This window comes from Opisthocomus hoazin, chromosome 2 (genome assembly GCF_030867145.1).
Source record: "Opisthocomus hoazin isolate bOpiHoa1 chromosome 2, bOpiHoa1.hap1, whole genome shotgun sequence".
In the NCBI taxonomy this organism is placed as follows: Eukaryota; Metazoa; Chordata; class Aves; order Opisthocomiformes; family Opisthocomidae; genus Opisthocomus; species Opisthocomus hoazin.
In genome coordinates this window covers 103,230,279-103,256,123 of record NC_134415.1, presented here as the reverse complement: position 1 = coordinate 103,256,123, position 25,845 = coordinate 103,230,279, and the positions used below count along the sequence as shown (strand labels likewise).

General features: G+C 47.1%; 2 protein-coding genes across 4 annotated transcripts in view; both read left to right on the top strand.

Moving 5' to 3' along the window:
- ZNF451 (zinc finger protein 451) overlaps positions 1–9,994 on the top strand; it is a 41,236-nt gene extending 31,242 nt beyond the window's left edge. For all 3 annotated transcript variants that reach the window (XM_075414620.1, XM_075414621.1, XM_075414622.1), the window contains 2 exons: positions 6,454–6,528; positions 8,847–9,994. In XM_075414620.1, the coding sequence (XP_075270735.1) occupies positions 6,454–6,528; positions 8,847–8,899 (128 nt within the window). In that variant the 3' untranslated portion in view covers positions 8,900–9,994. The remainder of the gene's footprint in view (positions 1–6,453; positions 6,529–8,846) is intronic.
- Positions 9,995–16,549: 6,555 nt separating this feature from the next.
- On the top strand, positions 16,550–25,653 carry BAG2 (BAG cochaperone 2). Its single transcript, XM_075414619.1, has 3 exons — positions 16,550–16,846; positions 22,503–22,612; positions 23,402–25,653. Exons 1-3 carry the CDS (start codon positions 16,665–16,667, stop codon positions 23,800–23,802), a joined length of 693 nt encoding a protein of 230 aa, XP_075270734.1. The 5' UTR covers positions 16,550–16,664; the 3' UTR covers positions 23,803–25,653.
- The last annotated feature ends 192 nt before the right edge of the window (positions 25,654–25,845 follow it).

Here is a 25,845-nt window from a genome sequence, read left to right as displayed (position 1 = left end):
TAATGAGTGCTGGCGAACGCTGAGGGCAGAGCTGACGGCAGGTTAGGGGTCACCATACCTGTCCTGACACTGACAGGAATGCCACAACTTCTTGGTTGACAAAAGTGATTTTTGTGTAAGTTGATGGCTTTAGCTTAACTGTATTTCTCAGTCATATTCAAATAAGATCCTTTATTGACTGAGCTCTTAAGTAAAACACTCTTTTAATAAGAGGACCAAATTTTTTTGACTGTTTCTTCTCCTTTCTTTTAAAGAGCCAGACTGTCTCATGTGACTGTCAGAATAATGGTGCAGTGATGTACTGTGTCGTCTGCCAAGTAGCCACTGCACCTTCCACTGACCCCTAAGGTTCGTTTCCACTGTGCTCAAGAGGAGTTGTCAGCCTGCATCTGCAATCTGCTACAGTTGCCTGAAGGGTTTAAATACTACTGAATGCAGCTTCTGTGGGAGTTTATATTTGAAAGAGCAGGACTTCCGTTCATTTTGATGAACGTTGCTAAGCTGCCTAGCTCCCGCTATCCCAAAAAGCTTTTGGTTTACATACAGCCAACAAAAGCTTTTTAAGAAGAGTTAAGATTAATTTACAGAAGACATTGAGAATAATTGCTTGCCTTCTCAGTAGTCAAGTTTTTGTGGGTATTGAGGTCTAATATGAATACCACGTGACCCCAGTCTCTGCTTTTTCCCAGCCTTCAGTTAGCACAGACTGTGAACGACTAAAGATAAGTCACAGCCTCCAGCCCCCGCTGTCCAAACTGACTGAATGTGAAGGGCATGAGCATCTGCAGCGTGGTGCACCATGAATGAATGATAGTTATTCTAGTAAGAATCTATTCCTATATTTACTGTGTTCTTACAGTGGCCACAGCCTGTTGCAGTAAGGAGTGATAAGAAGGTCACCTTTGAGTTGTAACCTCGTGTTTAGCCACAACAGGAAGTTGTTACTGGCTTTGGTATGTCAGTGGCATCTCTGGTGTGCGTCTCTGAATATATGTATATGCCCTAGGGAGAAAGCTGTGTACTAAGACCCAAGATAACGAGTCTGAACAAGGATTGTAGCCAAGTGGATGAACTGGGAAGACCTCACCACTCAGACCATACCAAAAAAAAAAATTTTCAAGGTTTAGTTTAATCTGGTTGTGAATTTTAGAGAGGTGTCTAAAATGAAGGTTAAATGAAAGTCTGAGTGACCATGATGGTATTGGCTACAGTTTCAAAAAAAAAAAAAAAAGCAATTGGAGGAGGGGGGGGATTGAGAGCTTCATTTTTAGTCATGCTCCACTTTAATAAGCATCTGTACGGAGAGATATGTAGTGAAATTTTAGTTTGCATGGAGGAAGAGAGGTCTTGTGTATTTGTGAATCCTCAGCAGGGGGGAGCTGTACTTGCATTTACAGATTATGTCACCTTAATGAAGAAATGGAGATTAAAGCAGTAAGTATTGGGGAGGAGTATGTGGGAAGGATCCTCCAGGGACATTATTGAAGAAGGAATAAAGGAAAGGATTCTGGAAGCCAAGGAGCAGTATTTTAAAGGCAGCATGATCACACATACTGAACATGATTGCTAACAAAGGTAAAGATGGATACTGATATTAAGTTTTTGGTTAAGTAGCTGCTAGGATCCTGAATGAGGTAACTTTAACGATGTCCTTAAGGTGAGGTAGTACTAAGACTTCAGGCATCAACTGTAAAATGAAAAGGGTCAGTGCTATGAGAGAAAGTGAGCTATGTGTGATATTAATGTCACTGTACATTGGGATGGCAAAGAGGCAGATGAGATTAGGAGTTACTGAGAAGACCTGAAGAAGAAGCATTGTAGAAGAGAGAAGGGGAGGCAGGGTGTGAGGCTGCACAACATGTGAAGTAGTCAGGTGGTGTGCTAAGAAGCTGTGCGGCAAGGGAGGAGGACCAAGGCTGGGGAAGAGAAATCGAGTCTCCAGTGAGTCAGAGGAACCGGTCAACCTGATGGAAATTATGAAGAGGATGGTGGTAACTAGGGAGGTTGCAAGAGAAGAGGATCAGATACAGGGGGGAATTATGCTGAGCCAAGCGGGCAGCTGATCCAGATTCAAGCTGTGGCGCTTTGATGTCAGGACAGTGGGTGGCGCTTGCATGCTGTGGAAGTTTACCACTCTCTTCCCAGAACAGGTTTCTATGAGAGACACGTGAAATGTCAAAAAGTCACTATATTTGCGTTCTGATCTCTGAGCTCTGTATTCATCCAGAATTTGATTTCCTGTTTTTTTTGCTCTTCCAGCAGATATTTAAAAATACATGAGGACAGTAGTGAGCAGTAGGATTTCTTGAAGAGAATAGATATGGTCAGAGTTTCTTAGCTGTTGTTTATTTAATAAAATGTACTAGAGAAGAGGTCATATCTTAAGATCTCTTGGCTGAGAAACTGGGCAATTGCTTTTCCTCTGACCCCAGAGGAGCTGTGAGCTACAGAATATGCTAAGCACTTTAACAAGAGAGACAGGACACGTCTGCTTGCTGCAAATTAAACATTCTTCTTTACTCACCGTCATCAGAAGATGCCAGCAGTACCAGTGCTGATGAACTGTGGGCTGGATGAGCAGACTCTGAGGTGGATGGAAAACTTGCTGAATGGCCAGAACCAGAACATGGTGATCAGTGTTGTGAAGTCCAGTTGGAGGCCAGTACCCAGCAGTGTACCACAGGGGTCAACAGTGGGTCTGGTCCTGTTTATTGTCTTCCGTAATGATTTAGGTGGTGGGGCACAGTCTACCCTCAGCAGGTTAGCTGATGACACAAAACTGGCAGTGGCAGCTGATAGACCAGACAGTTGTACTGCTATCCAGAGGAACCTTGACAGGGGAGAAATTGGCTGACAGGAACCTCATGAAGCTCAACAAGGAGAAGTGCAAAGTCCTGCACCTGGGGAGGAACGCCCCCAGGCACCCATGTATGCTGACCAGGGGCCACCCAGCTGGAAAACAGCTTTGCAGAAAAGGACCTGAGGGTCCTAGTGGACACCAAGTTGACCACGAGCCAGCAATGTGCTCTCATGGCTAAGAAAGCCAACGGTACCCTGGGCTGCGTTAGGAGGACTGTTGCCAGCAGGTTGAGGGAGGTGGTGCTTTCCCTCTACACAGTGCTGGTAAGGCCATAACAGTCAAGTTCTGAGCTCCCCAGTACAGCACCTTTTTGGTAATATTCAAAAGCCGTCTGGACATAGTCCTGGGCAGCCGGCTCTCTGTGATCCTGCTTGAGCAGGGGGGCTGGACAAGATGACCTCCAAAGGTCCCTTCCAACCTCGGCTATTCCATGGTATTTGCATGGAGTGTATTCTTAGCTGGAATCCAAGATCTCCTTGAGAGCAGAGTTCAGTCACAGGGTACAGACACACTGTGAGCAATGTTAGATCAAGCACAGTGACCTGTCCCATGTGGAAAAGCAGCCTGGTCTCTTCTGCCTTGAGAATGCATCTGTTCAATCAGTTGGTCTTTCCTGCTCTTTGGCCAACAAGTGAGTTCTCCTCTAATAGTTCTTGCCATCTAGCTGCTAAAGGAAGCTGAATTTCTCCTCCCCACCCCCTTATTTGCCAGAGCATTTCTACCTAGGGTTTTTGCCTGCAGATGGGTTTTCTTCTGACTTTTACGGTCTTATTCCTGATTTCCACAGAGCCGTATCAGAACATCTTAAAATCCTCATCTTTACTGCTTTGGTGCTTTTAGTCTTTGCTCTGTGTAGGTTTGGGGAGGGAGGGGACAGGGAGGAACACTGAGGACAAGCATAACCATGTTTTTGTTTACGGGAAGGAAAGTTTCAGTGTAATTTGAGATACTGACATGCCTTTGTGTGAAAAGCTCCTAAATAAGATTTGGCTCTTTGTTAGCCTCTTAATAGGTGAACTTCCACCAACTCAGGATTTCAGAGAATCCAGGAACTGCCTTCGTGGGAAGCTGAACGTGCATTAATTCAGTTAAGTAGAGGGGAGAGAAGTCTTGCAAATAATGAGCAGTGAAGGCAGAGTGGAGCTCATGAAGCTTTTAACATTCTTCATAACCACATTTGACTCCAAGCTGATTTTTTTTTTTCCCCTCAAACTAACAGAAGATCATCAGTACTAATTGTTTTGAAGTTTCATAGTTTCTGGCAGTGGAATGGTGGTGTCTTCAACTATGCTTTAGAAAACCTGTTCTCTGTGATGTTGGTTTTTGCGTATCGGGTGCGGTGATAAATCACAGGGCAGGCAGCTTGTTTTAAAAATGTTTAAATGTTTTTCATGCCAGTTTGCATATACCTCTGTTCCAGTATGAATGTACACCCCACGTTATTACAGTGGTGTAATTAAGGTGGTGTGACTAGCAAAACATTTCGGCAAGATGAGGCCTGCATTAATATGTAAGATGAATCCTAAACATTTTCTTAATGAACTAAACTAATAAGTCTATCTACAAATCCTGGTTTAGCGTTCATAACTGCCCTAAGTGACAGTAAAGTCAGCTTAGCCGCTGATCTGCTGTATTCTGAGTAATGAGCATCGAGTTAGCCTGTCGCCTGGGTCGAGGAAGCCGGGGTGTACAGGACAGTGCTGTCCTCTAGCAGCGTGTCAGCGGGTTGCCATCGGGGCTGCATCTGTGGTGAATGCCAGCTGACTCCATAAGCAATTCCAGGAAAGTTGACTTCTTTAGACTGTATCTGAAAAGAAACTGCTGAATTTCTGAGTACTCCGATCCTCCGCTGTTTAACCATCTAGGCCGGATGCCAATCAGAAGAATACTGCCTTTCCCGTTTGGCAGCACCTGCTGTCAAGTTCCCTTAAACACTTCCCCCCCGCCCCCCCAACCTTCAGGAAAGTACTCTTAATGCATTTTTATTTGAAATAGAAGCAAACCAGAGACTCCCTTGTACCGTACCTTATTGGTCTCAATTCTTCCATTATACTTAGGCCAACAAATTAGGGAGTGATTGCTTCCACTGTTACACCTCTAACTGGTACAAAACTTCTTACAGCAGTTTGAAATGTCTTCTGGGCTGGAAGATTAAAAGGATGTTTAGTAGGGGAGAAGCCACTATGCAAAGCCTTTACAATCACTTATGAAAGGGAGGAAAAGTGCAAAGAAATGCCTTTTTTTGAGATGTGTGGATTTTTCTTTCTTTTGCTGTGTTTGCTTTGGAAGGTGATGTAAAAAATAGTATCGCTTCTGCCCAAAGACAGTAGGCAGCTTCACAGTCAGTCTGCCAAGTGACTGGAGAAAGACCATTTTAACTGCAGTGTATATCCATCTATTTCTGGCATCTTTCTGGGCTCCTGATCTCTGGTACCAGCTGTTGGAGTTTGTATTGCTGGCATTAGGAAAGTCAGCAACGTTGCTGTTCAAACAAGGTATATGTGTCAGGGGTTTGAAAACAAATTTTAGAAAGTGTACCTGTCACTTTGAATACCTAACTTGGGTCATTTAAAATGCCAGAAGTCACAGAGTCAGTAAATTAGATGTCCATGGCAGAATGTTCTTTGCCAGTAAATGTAATCAGAAGTACATTGGTGTACTAATAAATGTGATGACTTTATGGGAAGTGCCTCTGTTGATATGACCGTAGGAGAGGTAGCTGATTACAAATACTGCAAGACCTTATTACAGAGACCATCTCCCAAAATAGCAACAGCCTGTAGCAGGAGAATGAATACGTAACGTGACTCATGGACTTGTTTGTTTTTTAACCTGTAGTTTACTGAGAGACTGTTTAAAACAAATGAAAAAAAAAAAAAACAAAAACAAACACCTTAGGTACAGCAATCCCTACTAGATACTTCAAAACAGAGCTGTCATTCTGGAGCTGGAAACCAGCCTCATGAAGAGCATTGTTTAGAAAGGGAAAGGTGGTGGAGTTTTGGCCGGGCTTTGCTGCGGTGAATTAGATTAAACTAAGCATATCGACTTGTTTCTTCTGTGAGACTTGAACAACGTCTGCTGAATTGCACTCAGTTGAGCTCTAGCACTCCATTGTTCAAGTGGAATATTCCGGCAGCAAAACACAGCTAAGATCACGTGTAGGCGGAGACACTACAGCACTTCTTCCCATGATTAAATCCTTGGTACATTTTGTAGAAAGTGAGTAATGTCTTTTTTTTTTAATAACTCAGTATTACAACAAAGCAAATGCAGTAGACACTAACAGTAGCTTCTGTACCTGTTATTTCTTATTCCAACTTTAAAATAATATAAAATTGAAGCAGTATTGCTCCAGATTTGTCCCTCCAGATTTTGGGGAGAAAGGAGAAAAGGCAGCTGAAAAATAACTATGTGTTTTGAGTTGCTGTCTTAAACTACCACTATAATTTTATCTTGATTTTCAGATCACAACAAGCATAGTTCTTCAAATCCAACCTACAGTGTTGTTACAGCAAGACAAATGCAAGAGGAGACTCTTAACTTTTTTGTTAGAAGCAATGTGTAATTTATGTTTCATTTGTGTATTTAAGGTTCAGATAGCGAAGAGGATGAAGATATCAAATTAACAGTGAAGAGGAGCTTAGAAGAAACAAAGAAACAGGAAGGTCTGTTAATTTTTACTTTTTCTGTCTTCAGGAGTGCTGTTTATTATGGAAGATGCAGAAACTAAACTTACAACTGTTTTTATGGCAAGTGACCTCTTAGGAATACTCTGTAAAATATGCTGGGCAACCTTGAGTAGTTAAGAACACTGTGATGAGTTATCGAGAAAAAATAATTTCCTGACCTGAAAAGTATGTCAGCAGACTCGGTCTGTTTTACTGGTGCACCACAAGGCACGGTGCAATTAAAGACTTGACTGAGATCACTTTGTACCAGTTTAATATGACTGTGTTGACTCAGAGTAGAACGACTGACTAAATAGTTGAACTTCTGAATAAATAGTTCAAAATTAGGTATTATATCTCAGCAAAGCACTCTGTCTCCTAAAAGAGCTGTAGATTTATGCACAATTTTGAATCAGCAGTACAGCTGTCTGCTCACATCGTATCATCCCCTATTTGAAACTGGTTTCATCCTGTTGCTGTTGTGCTTAGTGGTGGTCTTCATATAATGTAGTCATTAACTCTTGGTGACAGACTACAGCACACTTTGAAAATAATGTATTATTTAAAGACTTGACTCTGCCCTTCCACCTAACGGAAACAAAACAAACTAAAAAAAGAATCAATAAATAGTTTGTACAAGGTCAGTGATAAAAGCGATAACTGAATCTTATATTCCCATAATTTATTCAGTTATAAATTTACCAGCTGTTAGGAAATACTGTTACTAAATGTCCAACATACTCATCTGCTGCCCTGGAAGTCTGCCATGCCCAGGTGCCCCTAGCAGTGGGTGATGCCATCGGGGCAGCAGTGGCGTTCGGTGCAGGCGGGAGGTCCCAGCTCTGATGCTGTGGTGCTGAAGCCGTCTGACCCTACGGAGCAGCCTGGCTGCAGCGGCCTTCACTGGCTGCCGGCGTGGTTAACGGCAGTCCTAGCATGGGCTGAGAGGGAGTGAGGAGGATCCACCCCAGAAGGGGGTAAAAAGGAAGAAGCACTAGCAGCTGCTGGAAGAGGAGACAGCAAAAAGCAAGTGCAGGAGGCAGAAAAAGCTGCCTCAGCAGCTCCAGGGAATAGAGGACAATCAGGTATATCACTGTGGAGCAAACTTCGCAGCAGAGTCACAGTTTGGACCTTATTCTCGATTCTTGCACGTGCTTAATGGCTAATTAACTGACATATTTTAATACAAGCAGTTGTCTGCAAATGGCTTTCTGCTTTGTTTTGGTTTCAAACTTTCTTTTTTGTTTGTGTGACCATGTAATGTTTTCCTTTCAGAAACTAACTTATCTCTTTGTCAGTCGTATCAGATGTTGCGAGAAAGTCCAGGTGAATGAATGTGGCTCTGCTGACACGAGAGAGCATTCATTGGTGCTATTTCTGTTCCAAATCTCGGCCTTGCATAAAACAGCCCAACAATAATTAAAGTTTTAAAATCTGATACGTTAATATATATAATTATTGTTTCCTTTGTCATAAGGACAGACAGCTTTCGTCATAGGATGTGCTTGTGTGCTTCTAAAGCGGAAGATGAGTAATTAAAGAATGGCAGTGTGTCTGAAAGCTGCCTTATTTTTTCCAACTATACTACTGGTATTAATATGTACTGTACATATAAACCTTGTCTTACTTATAATATTTAACTCACTAACACTAAACAGTGCCTAAAGCAAGCTAAATGTAATGAAGAAACAGGGTTTCTGTTTTGAGTATTGTGAAAGGTGTTTACGAGAGGTTGTTACCAAGTCAGATGAGTGCAATGCAGGCTTCCCCCCGACCATCAGAAATGTTACAGCCCTCATCCAGACGAAACTTGCTGCTCATATGACTTCTTCTCTACTGATCTCTGGTCTTCCTAGTAAGAGTTACAACAGTGGTGCCAAGTTAGGTGTAGGCAGGGGATAAGGAATTGGAATGAAAATACTGAAACCTCTTTGCTTGTTTTGTGTGCCTGTCTGTCTTGTTTTCATACTTTGTTTATTTTTCTTGGTGCCATACGTATGGGTTCTAATCTTGGTATTACTTTGACCAGTAAATACGTAGTTGGGTTGTACTCTGAAACTAATCACTGGGCTGCCCCTAGTTAATATAGTGGAAGGTTGTAGAGATTGTTCCTATATTCTGAAGTGTTGAAAAGATAGTGTAAGACAGAAGGAGGGAAAATAATTTCATTCTGTTTCTCTACCTTTTTCTGTAGTCTGCTGACTTTGCCCACAGAAGTAATTTGTTGCTTTATGTAGTAATATTAATGTAGCTGTGTTTATGACTGGGTATCAACCATAGTTTGAGATTATAATCGGGTTTTTGTACTTATACAGAGCAAGATGCAGAATTGGAAGAAGCTATCAAGAGAAGCCTTGAGGAAATGTAAATGAAGATACTTCGGTACACTAACACCATGTCGTCGGAGCTGCTCACAGAAACGGAATCTTGTTCATCTATTTACAAAGGTTCAGAAATACCACTTCAGACCCACGTCTCTGTCTTGTTAGATTTATAATCTGATGTCCTCTGTCGTGCTGATGAACAGCTGGAGTTTATGGATATCCGCTGCAATATAGTGTGTATGATAAAAATAAATTTTTAAGCCTTTGCACATGCTGTTTCTAATGGGTGATGACTAAGTCTCTCGGGTTTAGCTGTATAAGTTGTTGCTGAATTAGTAGGCTGGTCTTACTAGGTATTTTGGGGTTTTCAGTTTTGTTTGTTTTCTTTAAATTGGCTCTTGTGTTTAATTTTTCTGTCGCAAAATGGCATTGTCTTTATTTACTCTTTCATGTGGTCTTTGCAACAGATGAAAATAATAAACTCCAGTTATCGCAGATTTGCCTAGCTAATCTTGTTACAAAGAGCAGCTGAGACCCCAGGTTTATAAATTGAACATACGGCCTAACTCTTGCCTGTGGCCGGTCTCACCTCGCAGACCACAATTTTGTCCATGTCCTGTTTGTTGTGAGGGTGCGAATGAGGACCACAGGCTGTACAGTTTGTTTGTTAGCTTTATTTTTATAAATGTGTATGTTTTTTCAATAATAGTGTGGTAGAGTGTTGGATTTGATGGCTTAAAGTTTGTCAGGTTCAGTTCCCCTCCCGGATCTGGGACTGGAACAACTTTTTCAGGGAATAGAAGCTAAATAAACTTTCTAGCTCCTATTTGGAATAGATGTGAGAGCATTTAAGCTGTATTATTTCTCTATACCATCATCTTTGCTCCCTTCTGTTCATGAAGAGGTGGCCTTGGATAAATGAATGTAAATGTGTTAATTATTTTTGTACTGTCCTTATTTTAAGGTGAACAAATACTTCTCTGTTTCAAATGGTTATCAACGCCACCTTTCTCTGTTCCTTCGTTTAAAAATACCTATGCAATCTGTCCAGCTTTACCAGCCTATTATACTTCAGTTCATGATTGCTGTCAATCAGTAAGAAATCTCAATGTAATAAAATGCCAGCTTGATTTTTTTAATTACTGTTCATTAGCCTGTGAGCTTGCTTCTTAACTGCTATAAATCTAAATATTTATTGTGCAAAAAAAACCCCCAACTTTTTGTGGAGAGTAAGACAAGGTGAAGGCTAGATTTTTCTCACTCTCGATTCCAAAGAGTCAGAATAATGACAGCTGTCTGTTAGCAGGGTTAGAAAAGCTGGGAAACTGGTGCTGGTTTATTTCTAATCATGATTCTGATATAACTGAAAACAGAATTAACGAAGAATCTAGTGAGTTATCTCGGCACTCGTTAGCAATCGTACGACTTGAAGAAACTGGTCAAACACCAGGGAATAGTTTGAACACTTCCAGTGCCTTTGACTCTGCCATACAAGCGTTACAGAGGGAGCAGGACCTCTGAAGGTTTTTCCCTTGTGCCTGCTGCTTGCTTTCCCACTGCACATCTCAGATTAGTAGCACTCCTGTTCAGATCTGGGTGTGTCGCTCACACGGCTGCTGAGGAAGCCCGATGCTGGAAGATTTGGAGTTGCCTTTAGCTACTGACTCAAGCTAAATCGGTTCCGGAATTCTTCACACCAAGCTCTTCTAATAAAGGGTGCAATGAGACAGAAAACAATTTTCATCCTCAAAAACATCTCGGGCCAGGTTATAGAGGCTTTGGGGCAGGTTTGCTGTTTTTTAGAGTGCAGACTCTAAAGCTGCAAATTCCTTTCACATGAAAAGATGTTTCAGCTCGAGAAAGCTCTTTGCTTGGCTCAACAAACGGTTAAAACCTGGGTAGGTGGTCTTCTCCAGAGCCTGCGATGTTAGCTGTCGATCATGTGCTTTATTCCTCATAACTCTTTATTATGTCACAAATGTAAAGTTTGCTTGTACCTGATGGGCCATGACTTCATTGGTTGCATTAAAAAAAAAAAAGCTGTGTGTGCACACATTCTCTGTACGTGGAGCTCCAGTTATTAAACACCTTGTATTGGCCGCCACCTGTGCTTACCAAAACAAGTAGCAAATCCCAACCGCTGCTGCTATGGCTTGTGTAAAACAGTGAAACAGAGTTTTAGTCTCTGTATTCTCTTTCTGTTAAAAGTAGCTTCCAGAATTACTGACTCCTTGAAATTTGTCCTCCTTTTCTTTAGTCTCTTTGAGGTTCTCTTAACTCTGACGTTTCTCTTTGCAAAGTTTTCTGCCATGGCAGGCTTGTGATACTCTGTTTCCAGAAGAGCAGAGCAAATGAGATTCTTAAAACCCTGCATGTACAGGCGTGTGACTTGTTCCTCGCCAGCATCTTGCGGTGCTGCGCCTTGTTCTGCAGCTGGGAAAGGTGTCTTGGAAATGGTCGTGGTTCAGAATGGCATGTTTCTGGCTGGGGAGTGTTGTTAAACTGGCTGAAATTTTTGAGGTTTGCCCTGCATATGCCGAGAGATTTGTCTGCATTTACGAGCACAACTCATCTGTTAAAAGGAGCTTGCCCAGCATCCTTTACGTTTCTACTAGAAGTCGTTTGTCCTGCCCTTTTTAAAAGAATTTGGTTTTGTGGTGATGTTGGAGTTCACCCTTCGTTCGTCTAAAGTTATCCTGTGATGCTTTTTCGTATTTATCTTTAATAAGAGAAAAAGTGTAATTTCCACCTCGCTACCACCAGCTGTCCATTTTAATGCTCTTGATTTCTTTATGGTGCATGCGCAAGTTTTGTAAAACTGCAGTCGTGACAAGTCGAGATTGGTACAAGATTTGTATCTCTTTGGTGCTTTGTGTGCCGTGTTCTTCCATATCAGACAAAATCCTTCTTTTGGTCGTCTTCAGAGACAAGATGAGAGGCCAAGTCAGTCAGTGTAACTTTTATGAAAGTCAATGGAGCACAAAAACGTCGTGCCTCCCTGGTTGCTTCTGTAGTTTAAAAACGTTTTTAAAAGCCCTCCAAATTAAAAAAAAAAAAGATGAGCTTACTGTAAGCTACTTGCTTTATATATGTTTTTGGGTGGTGGGTTAGTTTTCTTAGCTCTTCAAGGTACGCAGCAGTGACCACTGCTGTTCCTATAGTGGTCACAGAATACAAACCTTGATTCTTTACCAAATATGGTGAAGTTTGCAGAGGTATGAAGTTATGCTGTCTTCTTTCTTAAAAGGAAAGTGTTCTATCATCTGCTCGTGCTGGCCTAGCAATGTTTACAAAGACTGCTGTAAATTGGAAGGAGGTGAGGAGGCTGGATGATGGATTGTTTCAAAATTAATTTGGAAAAATTGGCTGACGTTGGCACAAACATGCTTTCTGGCAGTTCTTTCCAGTTAAGTAGCTTTATTAAAGTCTACATCAGCATATTTCTTCGATGCTTCTAAACCTTCTCAAGTTTCCTGTAGAAAGTCTTAATTCGAGTGGTTTGGAGCTCAGTTGTAACAATCTGGGTCAAATAATATGGTCTGAGACATTATTAAAGTGGATGTAAGCGAGTCAGAAAACTTACGGCAAGTGGCAAGTACACAGAAAGCGTGCGCTCGGAGAGCAAAGCTCTGCGTGCATGGAAATTTGATGTAAAGTTCGCTTTGCAGATCTGTGCAGGCTCGCTTTCACTGACTGCAGTGTCCTAATTTCTGGGAGTCCTTCCATTTGTTTTTTTGTTTAGAGCTTCATCGACAATCGGCCGAGCACCTGCAGCTGTACAGAGTTCACTGGCTCATTTACTGCGCAGTTTTGGTCTTGGTGAGAATGAACTGCTGCGTGCCCCGGAATGGTCACACCAGCTTTCAGATTGCTTCTGAGATAGAGGACTTCAGTCAGACTCCTGCCAGGCGTGGGACCTCGGGGCTTGCCTATGCCATGAAACGGCTGTGACCTGTGCAGGCAAACCCAGGGCTAGCTTTTAATTAGCGTTGGTAACAACAGCAGCAGAGACACAGGTTCAGCAGGTGCTGAGTGAGGGGGCAGCCTACTGCGATAGCTGGTAAGTGTTTTGGAACATACCCTAAAAACTCACTGCTACTGCTGTTGTGATGCTGGGGAGACTGCAAGCTGGCTTTGGTTGGCTGGCCCATGCCATGGCTGCATCCTTCTGGTATGTGTGAGAACTGTGCTGTTTCCATAACGCCTGCGTATGAAGAACATTCTTCAGATGAAGTTCCTGTAGGTGAAGGAAGGAAAATAATCTGGTATGGCGTTTCTTGGGTGTGGACTTTCTCTTTGATCCTATTCCATGACAGCTCATGTATAAGCGCTAGGGTATGCGACAAGGTATGTACCAGGGTTTGGAACAAGGCAAAGCTGGAACTGAGGTGCTATTTAGCAACGTGACAATCTGTGGTGCTTTCGGTGTAGATCATCTCCTTGGCTCTGGGACTTCTACAGATACCTCAGATGTCCGAGACCTGGGCAGGCTGCTCTTTCTGCTACTTCAAGGGACCTTGAGTGCATCAGTGAGACTCCTCTACACGTTGCTCTGTTTTGCAAGTGGCACTCATTATTCACGATGGTGTAGGTCACGCAAGAGACAACCAGCGGCTTCACTACTGAGGTGGGACTGCATAAACCATGAGATACACACCCTCTGCTCATGTTCTCGCTGGTGCCCATAGTCAGAGCAGGCCTGTGCCGTCCATCCCATGAACACAGCTGTGCAGAAGACAAGGAGAGGGGGATGTAGGCATGGCAGCATAGACAGTCCTGACCTGGCCATCATCATTCTTCACCACAGACCACAAGGAGGACGATGAAATCTGTGCTATATTTCAGATCATAGAATGCTTTGGGTTGGAAGGGACCTTCAGAGGTCATCTAGCCCAACACCCCTGCAGTAAGCAGGGACATCTTCAACTAGACCAGCTTGCTCAGAGCCATGTCCAACCTGACATCGGATGTTTCCAGGGATGGGGCATCTATCATCTCTCTGGGCAACCTCTGGGGGTTGTGATGTTGTGATTTGGGGCCTTTCCTCTTCCCATTGCTTTGTGGCCCCGAAGGACCCAATGCCTGCCTCTTGTGTCCCCAAACTCCTCCTGATTCAGCTGTGAGTCACTTCCCTTCCTCCAGGGACGAGCTCCTCTCTTCCCAGCCCAGCCATCTATTATTTTGGAAAAACGGTGACAGCTGCCCCTCCACAGACCTCAGTAAGAGATCGAGGGGACCAGGCAATCTACCCCTCTTGAGAACAGGAAAAAGCAGTTCTCACCGTCCTTCCAAGTTTCTAAATGGGAAAATATCCCCGGCTGCACAGGCAGGAATGTCGAGGCCTGTCCCGCAGGGCCATTTTTGCTTCTAAACCTGCGCTTTTGTTCCAGGGTTTGTGCTGTTCTCCACTCCAGGGTGTAACACCGTTTTGCTGTCGGAGAGGGCAAGGCGCGCGTGGTCTGTCTGGACACCACCACAGCTGCTCCGTGCCTGTGTTTCTCTGCAGCTTCTGCCTGCCTCCACGGAATTTAACCCCTGCGCAAGGCAAAAAGTGTTCGTGGCTGTTCAGCCATTTTGATTTCTGCTTTTTAAACCCAATCTAATTGACACTTAATAAATTAGTGTGGGAAGAACGAAAGGGTCCTAGGAAGAAATCATTGTAAACTGTGTGTCATGGCTATGACTGGTTTCTGTTTGGGGTGGGAAGCGGTTTTTAATTATCTTCTCCAAAGACCGTAGAGAGATGGATGGAACAATTGTTTGAAGTTAATTCCATGAGCTCACGGGCAACGAGCCTTACTTACCCAGCTACGTAACACAAAGAAAACTCAGGCAATTAATTTAACGAGAGCACTTGGGACATGATTTCATTCTCGGTGGATGAGCCTGAGAAAACAGCTCTTTTGAATCACAGCGGAATAAGCGTACACAAGAGTCTCCCCGTGCAACAAAATCTCTCTTAGCTGGATGCCAGAAATGGGTCTGTCAGAGCCATGGGGTATTTGCCCGAACCTGGGCTTTTGGGATAAGCAAATTCCTTTTTAAATACTCACAGTGGTGGCAAGTAAAGCCCATGTGTGACTTGAACTGCTGGAACCAACACTCCCAGCAGGAACCCAACGTATGAGCGGTTTCTGTGCGAGCCATGCACTCAGCCCGTACAGTGGGTGCCCGCGAGAGGGAAGGCACCATTCCGCGCAGCCGGGTTAGATAGGGTCTGGGGACGAGTCATTACCAGACGTACATCCACTATGTTGGCTGCCGTGAAATAGATAGATATGATTGGGGGGGACCTGAAATAGATGGATTCATTGGGGTGGACCTGCTGGAGAGCAGCTCTGTGGAGAGGGACCTGGGATTGCTGAGGGACGACAAGCTGACCATGAGCCAGCAGTGTGCCCTGGCTGCCAAGAAAGCCAATGGGATCTTGGGGTGCATGAAGAGGAGTGTGGCCAGTACGTCAAGGGAGGTTCTCCTTCCCCTCTACACTGCCCTAGTGAGGCCACATCTGGAGTACTGTGTCCAGTTCTGGGCTCCCCAGTTCAAGAAAGATGAAGAGCTACTGGAGAGAGACCAGTGGAGGGCTACGAGGATGGTGAGGGGACTGGAGCATCTCTCCTATGAGGAAGGGCTGAGGGAGCTGGGCTTGTTCAGCCTGAAGAAGGCTGCGAGGGGACCTTATAAATGCTTACAAGTATCTGAAGGGTGGGTGTCAGGAGGATGGGGCCAAGCTCTTTTCAGTGGTGCCCAGTGACAGGACAAGGGGCAATGGGCACAAACTGAAGCCTAGGAAGTTCCGTCTGAACATGAGGAAGAACTTCTTCCCTCTGAGGGTGATGGAGCACTGGAGCAGGCTGCCCAGAGAGGTTGTGGAGTCTCCTTCTCTGGAGATATTCAAGACCCTCCTGGACAAGGTCCTGTGCAGCCTGCTGTAGGTGACCCTGCTTTGGCAGGGGGGTTGGACTGGATGACCCACAGAGGTCCCTTCCAACCCCTACCATTCTGTGATTGTTTCTTTTTTTGGCATAGAAAGAGAACATTAAAAATTCTTATTTCCAGTAAGCTTTTTTTTTTTTGTGTTGCCTCGGACAGTGAGGGTTGGGAGAGCGGCTCCCGTCTGCGGGCGGTCAGGGGACCCCTTGCTGCCGGGGACGGGGCCTCAAGGTCTCGTTTCTCGGGCGGCTGTTGAGGCTCTGCCTGCGGGGAGGGCCGCCTCCGGTTTACCCCCCTCTCCCCTCAAACAGGCTTCGGGGTTTTCAAAGCGTTTCTTGTTTTCTCCTCCTCCCGTTTCTTTGCCTTTTCAGAAGTTTCAGCTGTGCAGCTCGCTTTTTTGGTCGCTCCCTGTAAAACCAGCCGAGGGGGCGGGCGGCGGCGTCTCTCGCTTTCTTCAGCGAAGGCGCGAGCCGAGGGACCAGCCCCGCGGCGCGGCTCCCTGAGGTAACTCCCGCGCCGCCATCTCGCAGGCGGCCGGCGGAGAGACCGAGCCCCTCCCCGCCCTCCCTCGGCCTCTGGCGCGGCGCTTGGCGGGCCCCTGTGGCAGCCGGGGGCCTCTGAGCGCCCCAGCCCGCTCTCGGGGAGCGGCGGAGGCAGCGCCCGCGGCGGACGGGCCGGGCTGGGCCGGGCCGGGCGCGGTGCGTGAGGCGGCGCCCGCGGGGCCCCGGCGCGGAGGCGGGGTGGCCGCGGGGGGCGGCGGCGGGGCGGGCTCCCTGCTTTGGCCATGAGCGAGCAGCCGGCATTCGGCCGCCGGCAGCGGGACGCGGGGAGGGAGCGGCCGCAGCCAGGAGCCGCCGCCGGCAGCGGGCGGGTGCTATGGCCCAGGCCAGGATCAGCGCCAAGGCCAGCGAGGGGGCGCAGCACCAGCAGCAGCCGCAGCAGCCGCAGCAGCAGCAGCCGCAGTCCGGCGGGCAGCTCCGAGGCCGCTTCTACCGCTCCACCTCCATGGCGGACCGCTCGAGCCGCCTGCTCGAGAACCTGGACCAGCTGGAGCTCAGGTGGGGGCCAAGCCGGGGGCCCCCCGGCGGGAGGGAGGGAGAGGAGCGGGGCCGGGGCTCCCTGAGCTGGGCGAGGGGGAGAAGGGGCCCGCTTCGTGCGGGCGAGGTTAAAAACGGCAGCCGCTGCTCCGAGGTGAAGCAGCGTGGAATACGAGGAAACAGGAGGCTGTGTGTGAATGTATGGAAACAGGCTTTTTTTTGCGCTCTCTCCGAAAAGCTGTGGTGGCTTTGTGGCTGTTCACGCCCCGTGGGGCCTCTCGCCAGCGAGGTGCGGCGCGCAGTGCCGGGACAGCAGCGGCCCCATGGCCGATGGCATCCCGCGTCCGTCCCGCGTCCGTCGGGCCGGCGATCCCCAGGAAGGTGCAGGGAAGCCGAGGGTAAAACCTCCGCGAAGCCCTCGCAGGCCTTCGAGTCGCGGTGCCGAGGGCTCCCGCGCCCCCCTGTGCGCTTGCGGGTTCAGCCGCGGTGTCCTCGTTACCCCCTGCGCTCGCGTCCACCTCCCCCCTGAAACGCAGCGCGTCCCCGAGCTGCGGGGTGAGGAGCGCCGCGTCCTGCGGCTCGGGTCTGTTTTTCCGAAGTAACTGCGAACACGATGCGTGTTTCCTCGTTGCGCCAAGGTGCGGCCGGCCCGTCGCCTCCTGCTACCCGATGTTCCCCAAATAATCCCCTTGTTTGATTTTATTTTTCCCCCCAGTTCAGCCGCGTGAGAGGTGATTCCTTGCCTGTAATCACCCTCCTCATCCTCTCAGCCCTGCCTGATTACACAGGGTCCTCTCCGAGGCAGCCGGCCGGCCGCGCAGGGTGCCGTGGGTGTACCGCTGATTCACCTCCTCCCGGTGCTGCTTCAGCGCGCCCTTTCCTTCATTACAGCTGCATATTGATCAGCGGCTTTCGCAGAACCGCCCAGACTGTTTCTAGGACTTTCCTGTAATTAGAAGAGCTCTGGGCGGCACAGGAGCTGTGTTTTCCCCTTTCTGCCTGCGTTACTTTGCATTATTCAGGAGCGGACTTTGTGGGCGCTCACATCAGCCTTTCGCTCAGCTTCATTACGCTTCCTTCAAGTCCTTCGCAGACTGCTCCAAATTTGACTAAACAACGTCGCTGTCTGCAGACAGGTCTCGCTGCTCACATCCGGGTCTAGTCCGTGAATGTATAATTACAAAATGAGCAGCAGAGTATGCAAAAAGGTGTTTTAAGTTTGCTGAGCGACTCTGAAAGAAAGCAGACGGTTTGGTTAACCAAGATATTAAACCCCCAGTTAAACGTCCCAGTTTGCTGTGGGTCTTTCCAACAGGTGTAGTTCCGAATGCGGCAGAATTACAAAAAAAAGAGTTAAACTAATCAAAGTCACTCAAGTCTTGGTTTTTTTCTCCGCGCAGCTAATCAGCGTGCCTCAGTTCAGAGTTATTTGCATGGCAGGAGGAAGAGCTTCCACACTTCTTCCTTCTCCAGCCGGTTTGGGCTTAGCTGTAGACCCTCGAGGTGTTACTTGTAAATATTGTCAGTGGAAATTTCTCGAAGTGAGCTACAGCCTGTGATGAAACCCCTCAACAGCCCTCAGTCCTCCAGTTGCTTAGGATTGCCCGAAGCCCACGACACCGCTGGTCCCATCGGAACCGCTCTGGTTTCAACAGCTGCCCCTCTCCTCCCTGCCCTTCCACCACCGGCGCTGCCGCTCTGGCAGCGACGGGGCGTTTGCGCACCTCCCTGCGAGGTGTTTGCGGAGGGACGCTCTCCTGCGTGGGAAAGGGGGATCAGTTTGGCTGCCAGGGGGCAGCGAGGGGGGCAAGTGGCACCTGTGTGTGTGTGTCCCTTGGAAGGGTCTGGGCTGTCACGGTGCCCGGCTGTGTCGGGAGCAGCTGGAAGCGGGACCAGAGTCTCTGCTCGTGAGTAACGGTGTTCTGGTGGTTGCGTGTGAGTGAATGCGCTGTCCTAGGTGTAATGATACAGGAGAGAAGTCAGACCTTTGTTTATTTATTTTTTTAAAATTTTTTTTTTTTCTGTACTTTTCCTCCTGTTCTCTTTCGGAACAACCGTATTCCACCGCCATTCATCGGTGTGCTCGTGGGACCGCTCGCCTGAGGACGGGCGCTCGGCTGAAGCAGCTGAGGACGCCAGGGTGAAACCCCCCGCTTTGTCCCCGGCCAGTGTGCTCAGCTCCGTTTCAGGGAAAAAGCTGCACCGTCTCCAGACGTTTCCTTTTTCCTCTCAAAGCTGGTCTGCACTGTGGGCTTTGATGGCGAGCTGTGGAAGTCAGTCAGCAGCTCGGAGGACGGGGTGGCTGCAGCTGCCGTAAGAAAGCGGGTATCGAGTTTCTCATCCGGGAAGGGGAGCGCAGGCTGGTCCACCTGTTCTGTGGCGGAACGCTCCGCTCATGGGAATGGTATGCAGGGAAGAAAGGCACTGCGCCGCCAGTCGCGCTCCGACTGGGGAACATCAGACGCAAGGAATGTTTTTTTTAGTGTTAGGTAATAGATGGAATATGTAGTCGATGTTCAAAGCGACAGATACGCTCCAAGGAAAAATACAATTGGATGTTTGCATCTGTTAGAAAAAGGCCATACTGTTGCATTGAGATAATTGATAATCAGGCATAAATATGAGTATTTCATGTTCTCTTTGCCTGCTGTTCTTTGGTTGGTTGGATTTTTGAGACTTGGACTGTGTTTCCACCCTTTTCCACAGCAGTCACCCCCCCCCCCAGAGGTTCATCTCTTCCAGTCTTTTTTGTGTGTGTGTGTGCATGTCCCACCGCAAGACAGCAAAGATTTACGCAAACCGATGAAGTTTTAGGACTTTTTAGGAACGACGAGCTGAGCGGGAGGTGTGGCCCTGACACTGGTGCAGCGAGTAAGGAGGGAAAGGGGCGCAGTCCCTGCCGGGCCGGGGTCTCTGCCTTGCCTTGCGTTGCCTTTCTCGGGCCGTTGCCCCTCGTCTTCTGTGCGCGTGTGTAACGCCCGCCTGCCCCTTCGCCCCCGTGGCAGGGGCTGCTGCCCCTCCCTCACGTGCCGTTACACGGTGCCGGGGTTGGTATGCGCTCGCTTGGCTGCCGCTCACGGAAGCAAACACACTAAAATTAAAATCCCGGGGGATTTTAGTTGTGTGGCGCTCTGCACGGCCGTCGAAAAAGTGGTTAAAATAATTCCCAGGAAGCAATTACTGCAAATAAAATAGTTCTCAAGATTAGGTCGTATAAATTTCTGTAAAATCATGTCAGTCAAAGCTCTGATTGGTGAGTGGTGGGGGGTTTTTTTTCAGTATATGATCATTAATTCCGATAATTCGGCTTTTAGGTCCAATCTGGCATAGCAGGAGCTGGCTTTTGGAAGCAGTGGTGTTTCAGGCACTCTCTGTAGAATGGCACCGGTTCAGGATGCGGCTCTGCAATGCAGTTTTTCCACATTCTTCATAGGACCCAGCAAAGCCTATGGAAATCAGGGGCTGATCCACCTGCTGAAGGCAGACCTTTAGTTTTCAAGTCAGTAGAGTGATACACCGAATCTGATGTAAAAATACCATTAAAGTTGAAATTCTGCACTTCCAGATTTTAACGCTAAGCTTTCCGGGGACCACACTGCATTTTTTAAACGGTGAAAATACTAGTTTTTCTAAAAAGGCACAGCAAGGCAGTTATGAAAATATTGCTAGACTTCCTGAATTATAAAGTGCAGACATCTGAAGTATGAAATGACTCCACCTGCCTCCCTGCTTTTACTAACCAGTCCAAAATAATAATTAAAAGTATTTGCTCTCGGCAAGAATTTGCATTGCATTAACTTCTCCCACTCCTCCTCAGAAGGAACATGAAAGGCAAGGCCCAGAGCTGGTGCTTTCACTGGCTAAATTAGGCGAAGTGTTTTGTGAAACAGAAGCATTTAGTCAGCAGACTGCATGTGAATTGTGACTATTTATATCCTCAAATGCTCCCGTTCTGCCTTTTGTCGTTCTCTTTTCTCTTCCTGCTGTTCTTCCGAGGTTACCTGCCCTCAGCCAGCCTCGGAGGACGGAGCAGCACCCAGTACCCATCTCAGCAGATAAGCCCTTATCGATAGAGGCAGTGGTGATGAGGCAGCACCATCTTGGGGCTGTGTCCAGTAATGTTGAAGAGCACAGAGTGTCTCAGAGACTTAACAGTGTTTTGGTTTGTTTCCCCTTTTCTGGCCAGGTTTAATAAACATTTTGGGATGATGAATTCCCGCGCTGCTTACAGCAGCTAGACCTCCCGAGCTGTGCGGTGAAGGCACCCAGCAGCCAGGTTCATGGGATATTTTGCTTTTCTGTGGGGTCTGGGAATGCAGAATTGACATTTTTTGGCACAAGTCTTGCAGCCAGTTGCAGCTTCGCAAGCCCCCTGTGAGCCCCTACCCTCAGGTCTCCAGGGCAAAGTCAGGGGAGGGGGACATTTCCCTCTTGTCCCCAGTCTCCAAAGTGGACAGTTCCCAGAGCATAGAATCACGAAGGTTGGAAAAGACCTCTAAGATAATCAGGTCCAACTATCAACCCAACCCCACCACGCCTGCTCAGCTATGTCCTGAAGCGCCACGTCTACGCGCATTTTGAACACCTCCAGGGATGGTGACACCACCACCTCCCTGGGCAGCCTGTAGATGACTCAGCTGGATGCAAAAGCCCTCTCCCTAAAGCCGTGGCAGGGAGTAAGAGGTGAATTCAGGATCTAGGCTCGGATTTCTAGCGCGGCGTTGTCACATCACCCGGTGGGCCTGTACCTTGCGCCACGAGGAGGAGGGCAGCCGGCGGGCACGCAGCCACGCAGCACGCTGAGTTAACCAGCGAGAGCAGTTTCTGACAGGTTTTCCCCTCACCCCCACCGTGCGAGTTTCAGCACAGGGAACTGGATGGGAGAAGGGGACCTGTTTTAAGAGGGACCAAGTTTCCTGCTTCCGTGGAAGCCCAGAAATAGGAGCTGCTCCCGCAGACGCTTGCTCCTTCGCTGTGTGACTCACAGCGAGCGTCGCTCCGTGGGAAACACCAGCAACCGTGAGGGCAGGCGGCCCAAGGCACAGCACCCCGGGGGAAGAAGCCCTTGTGACGTTGATAAAAGCACGTGAGCTTTGTCCCTCTCTCTCTCCCTCGGGAAAGGGGTCTCTCGGCTACAAGGCGGCGTTGGAGTTCTCCAGAGCGTTCGTTGCTCTGTGGGTGGGTTCTGCGCTGCTGGCCTGGGGGCGGTGGGAGACCCAGAGCCCCTTTCTGCTTCCAGCCCCGCAGCTGCAGCCTTCACCCCCGGGGTTCCCCGATGGGGACTCAGTCCCTTTCTCTTCTCGTTAAGCAGCTGATAATAATTGCCAGTTAGCTGCAGGACTTCTGCTGCGGGGCTGTAGTACCGTCAGGCTCTGGATAGCCAGACTAACTGCAGAGTAGGATAGAACAGCGCTGCCAGTACAATAAAAGATTTAAGTCTGATCGAATCACTGCTGTTTTGTTTTTTTTTTTCCCCGTTTTTTTTTTCAAAATTATATTGAGTCTTGAAAAGTGAAGTTAAGATACGGGAGAAGGTCTTGAAATCGGAGAGTCTGGCTCACGGATAATTGAGGACTGTACTTCTTAAGCTGAAGTTTAAAAAAGCTGTTCTTGGCAGCTGTGTAGGTGAACGGCTATTTTGTTCTTTAAACACTTTGTTTGGTTCCGCCACGTTTAGGGTAGAGGCTTTCCGTGACGCAGCGTCTGCCATGGAACAAGAGAAAGAAATCCTGCTAGAAATGATCCACAATATACAGAACAGCCAGGACATGAGGCACATCAGTGAAGGTGAGACGCTGCTTTGCTGTACCCTCCCAGCCGACCCCCGGTGCCTCAGAGAAGTTGATAATGACGATGATTAAATATAGCTGAAAAACCGGCGTTTTATTGGCTTTGACTACCAGACAGGCAGGAGCACTACGAAGCGTACGGCCTGCAGGAACCTGGGGATTAAGATCGGTTGTGGTTGTGTAACATACGGCTTTAAATATATTCCCTAACTCTGTATTTTTCATACTAGGTGCTTTGAATTGCTGGTTTATTGGCTCTTCAAGAGCCTACATGTCAAATGTCCATATTTTAGGAAAAACCTAAGTTTTCAGAAAATAGAAAACCAGTTATTTTCATAGCCCCCAACTGCATCTGGTAGTCAGCAATGAGGTTTTCTCTCTGCAGCCTCCTGGGGTACTGCCTAAATCTCTCCCTCGCAGTGGCACAGAAGGTCCTGGACATGCCTGTCCCGTTAATGAGTAATGCTTCCCGATAATATCGTATGCTTGGCTTTGCTGTGCACAGCAAGCATTGTGGCAGCAGCGGAAAAGCATTGCTTAGGTTTTTAGTAGAGCTTAATGCCTCACTTAAAAGCAGAAGACGCTAGCTTCTGCGAAATTGCTAGGACTTGGGCAAATGCGAATAAACCCTCATTTCTGGCCCCTGGAAAGCTTGTTGATTGTCACTCACTTTCAGAAAAACCAAGCTGGTTAGTGTGAATTTGTAGCAGTTGGATGTCTTGATGATGTTACTCGCACAGGAAAGTGTTCACCTGTAACCCAGAATACTTTCTTGTTTTCGGTCTAGGCGAGAGAGAAGAACTTAATCTGACTGCTAATCGTCTGATGGGCCGAACCCTGACAGTGGAGGTTTCTGTGGAAACCATCCGCAATGCCCAGCAGCAGGAATCCCTGCTGCATGCCACGAAGATGATCGATGAAATTGTCAATAAACTTCTCGACGATTTGGAAGACGCCAAAATCCGCTTAATGTCGCTTTATGGCGCCTGCACATCTGACGTGCCAGCAGGACCCATCGACCAGAAGTTCCAGTCTGTGGTTATCGGGTGTGCCATTGAGGATCAGAAGAAGATCAAAAGGCGGCTAGAGACTCTGCTCAGAAACTTGGAAAACTCTGAGAAGTCAATCACATTGCTGGAGCACCAGAAATCATCTGTTCGACAGTCTTGCAACAGCAAACAGGATTAAACTGCCCTCCTGGCTGCTTCTGGCAAATCGCGGGACGAGCGAATCTCCATAAGGAAGCACACAGAAGCTAAGAAAAAAATTCTCCATGCAAGCACGCGCGTATATACGCACGCACATGCACCACAGTGTCTTCGATGGCGAGGTGCGAGCATTTAACGGGTTTTGGTAGCACTGGCATTTTCTTTTGGCAGTAAGGAACGCTGGCGGGAGTTCTCCTGTAGAGTCGGTACCGCTCTGTTGCAAATGGTAATTGTGCTTCTGCTGAACTGTCAGCAAGCATCAGAATCTAGCCTTTCCTCCGTTCTCCTGGGGTGTTTTTTTTTAAACTGAAGTTGTTTTGTCACGTGGTGAGACTTCAGCCTTTCTCTGCTGTATACGTAGTGTGCGACCTAGACTTTTTTTGGGGAAAAAAGACAAATCGTGGCAATAAATCAAAACCATTAATAAACTGTATATTGTATTTTCATAAACACCACACTGTCCTACTCATTACCATTTATAATTTTAATAATTTAGCACTACTCCTAAGTAGATCACAGTACTTCAAAGAGACGGATACCTCCAGTCTGTAACTGATAGTGTAGATTTGACTTACGCTGGCCTAAGTTACCGGCTTATTTTCAAAATCCCTGCTTCTGTTTGCCTTCCACTTCCCTGACTCCTGTGTCACCTGCCCCCCAGGAGGTCTGCAATGCAGCCATCGCTACCCCTGCTAAGCTTTGCGATGCCACAGCCATCAAAGATCCCGTAACTCTGAGCAATCGAATTCTAAAACCAGTGACACCGTCCTTGGAGCTTCTTGCACACAGTCCTACCTGTAGGACACAGCAAGTGACACTTTTTTTTTTTTTTTAACTGTAGTTTCACACTGCCTCTCTTAAACATGTATCCCTGTTAAAGGAACTCAAAATAGCTCAACAGAGTTGGCATCATACATGTAACAGATCAACAAAAGAGCAGATTCAAGTTTTTCACAATTTTCAAGATTGTGCTATTGGCTGTCAAAAACCTGATCGCAGTAGACAAAGCTCAACAGGCCTAGGCCAGCTGGGACAAAGGTGGGGTAAGATAAACCAATGAACTTTTGGTCCCGTTACCTCCTGAGCACTAAGTCAGGGCTGTGCTGACCTAAAAAATGCCTGACTATAAAAATGCGGGTTTTCTCACATTTGTGTTTTTTCTTTCCTAAAAGATGGCCAATTAATCCTTCCTGGGGTGTTCAGCAAGCAAATTGTTCTTCTGTGTGCAAAACTGCATGCAAGAGGAAGCAGGAGTGTATGGCCTTCCCCATTCCCGAGACAGCTGGGTACAAGGCGAGCTGTGTTCCCCCAGTTATCCATTTCTTTTCGGAAAACGCATCAGGCCTCCTTCCTCTCTCAGTAGCACTTCAATGCCACTTCCGATGTCTACAACCAGTCACTTAAACCTTGTCTCTGTATCAGCCAGACCAATGATTAAAAATAAAATGACCAGAAAGAGCAGAACACAATCTGCGTTTTGTATCTGAACTGCGTGGTGGAGAGATGAGCTCCGGGACAGCGTTCCTGTTCAGCTGGCACGCCCGCACTGGCTCCTCTGAGGGTCTGTGACGCGTGTGGCCTTGGAGCCCAGCTCCTTGCAACACACGGACTAGCACTGGGCACATGAGTTTCTCGAGCAGATTGAGGCTGCACAGCTATAGCATTAGAGCAATTTTTTTGCAATTTTAATACACTGACAATTTAATATAACCACAAAAGCAGTGACCTGTAACAGACCAAACAGTAATCAAATAAACACGTTTAAGTTGCGTGATACAACTCGTGTTCACTTAAGAGAGAACAGCAGAATTGACTCGTAGGGATTTTACAGGAACGGCGTACACAGAATATTCAGTTTTAAACATTTATTTTTTCCACTTGAGGATTTACTGTAAGTTGTGTTGACTTTTTTCCCCTAAAAATATATTACAATTTCTTGAGATCATGACAGTGCTAAACCCAGTTATGTACATTATCTGCTGTAACCATTTAGATGCACGTGAACTTGCAAATAAGTCATCTG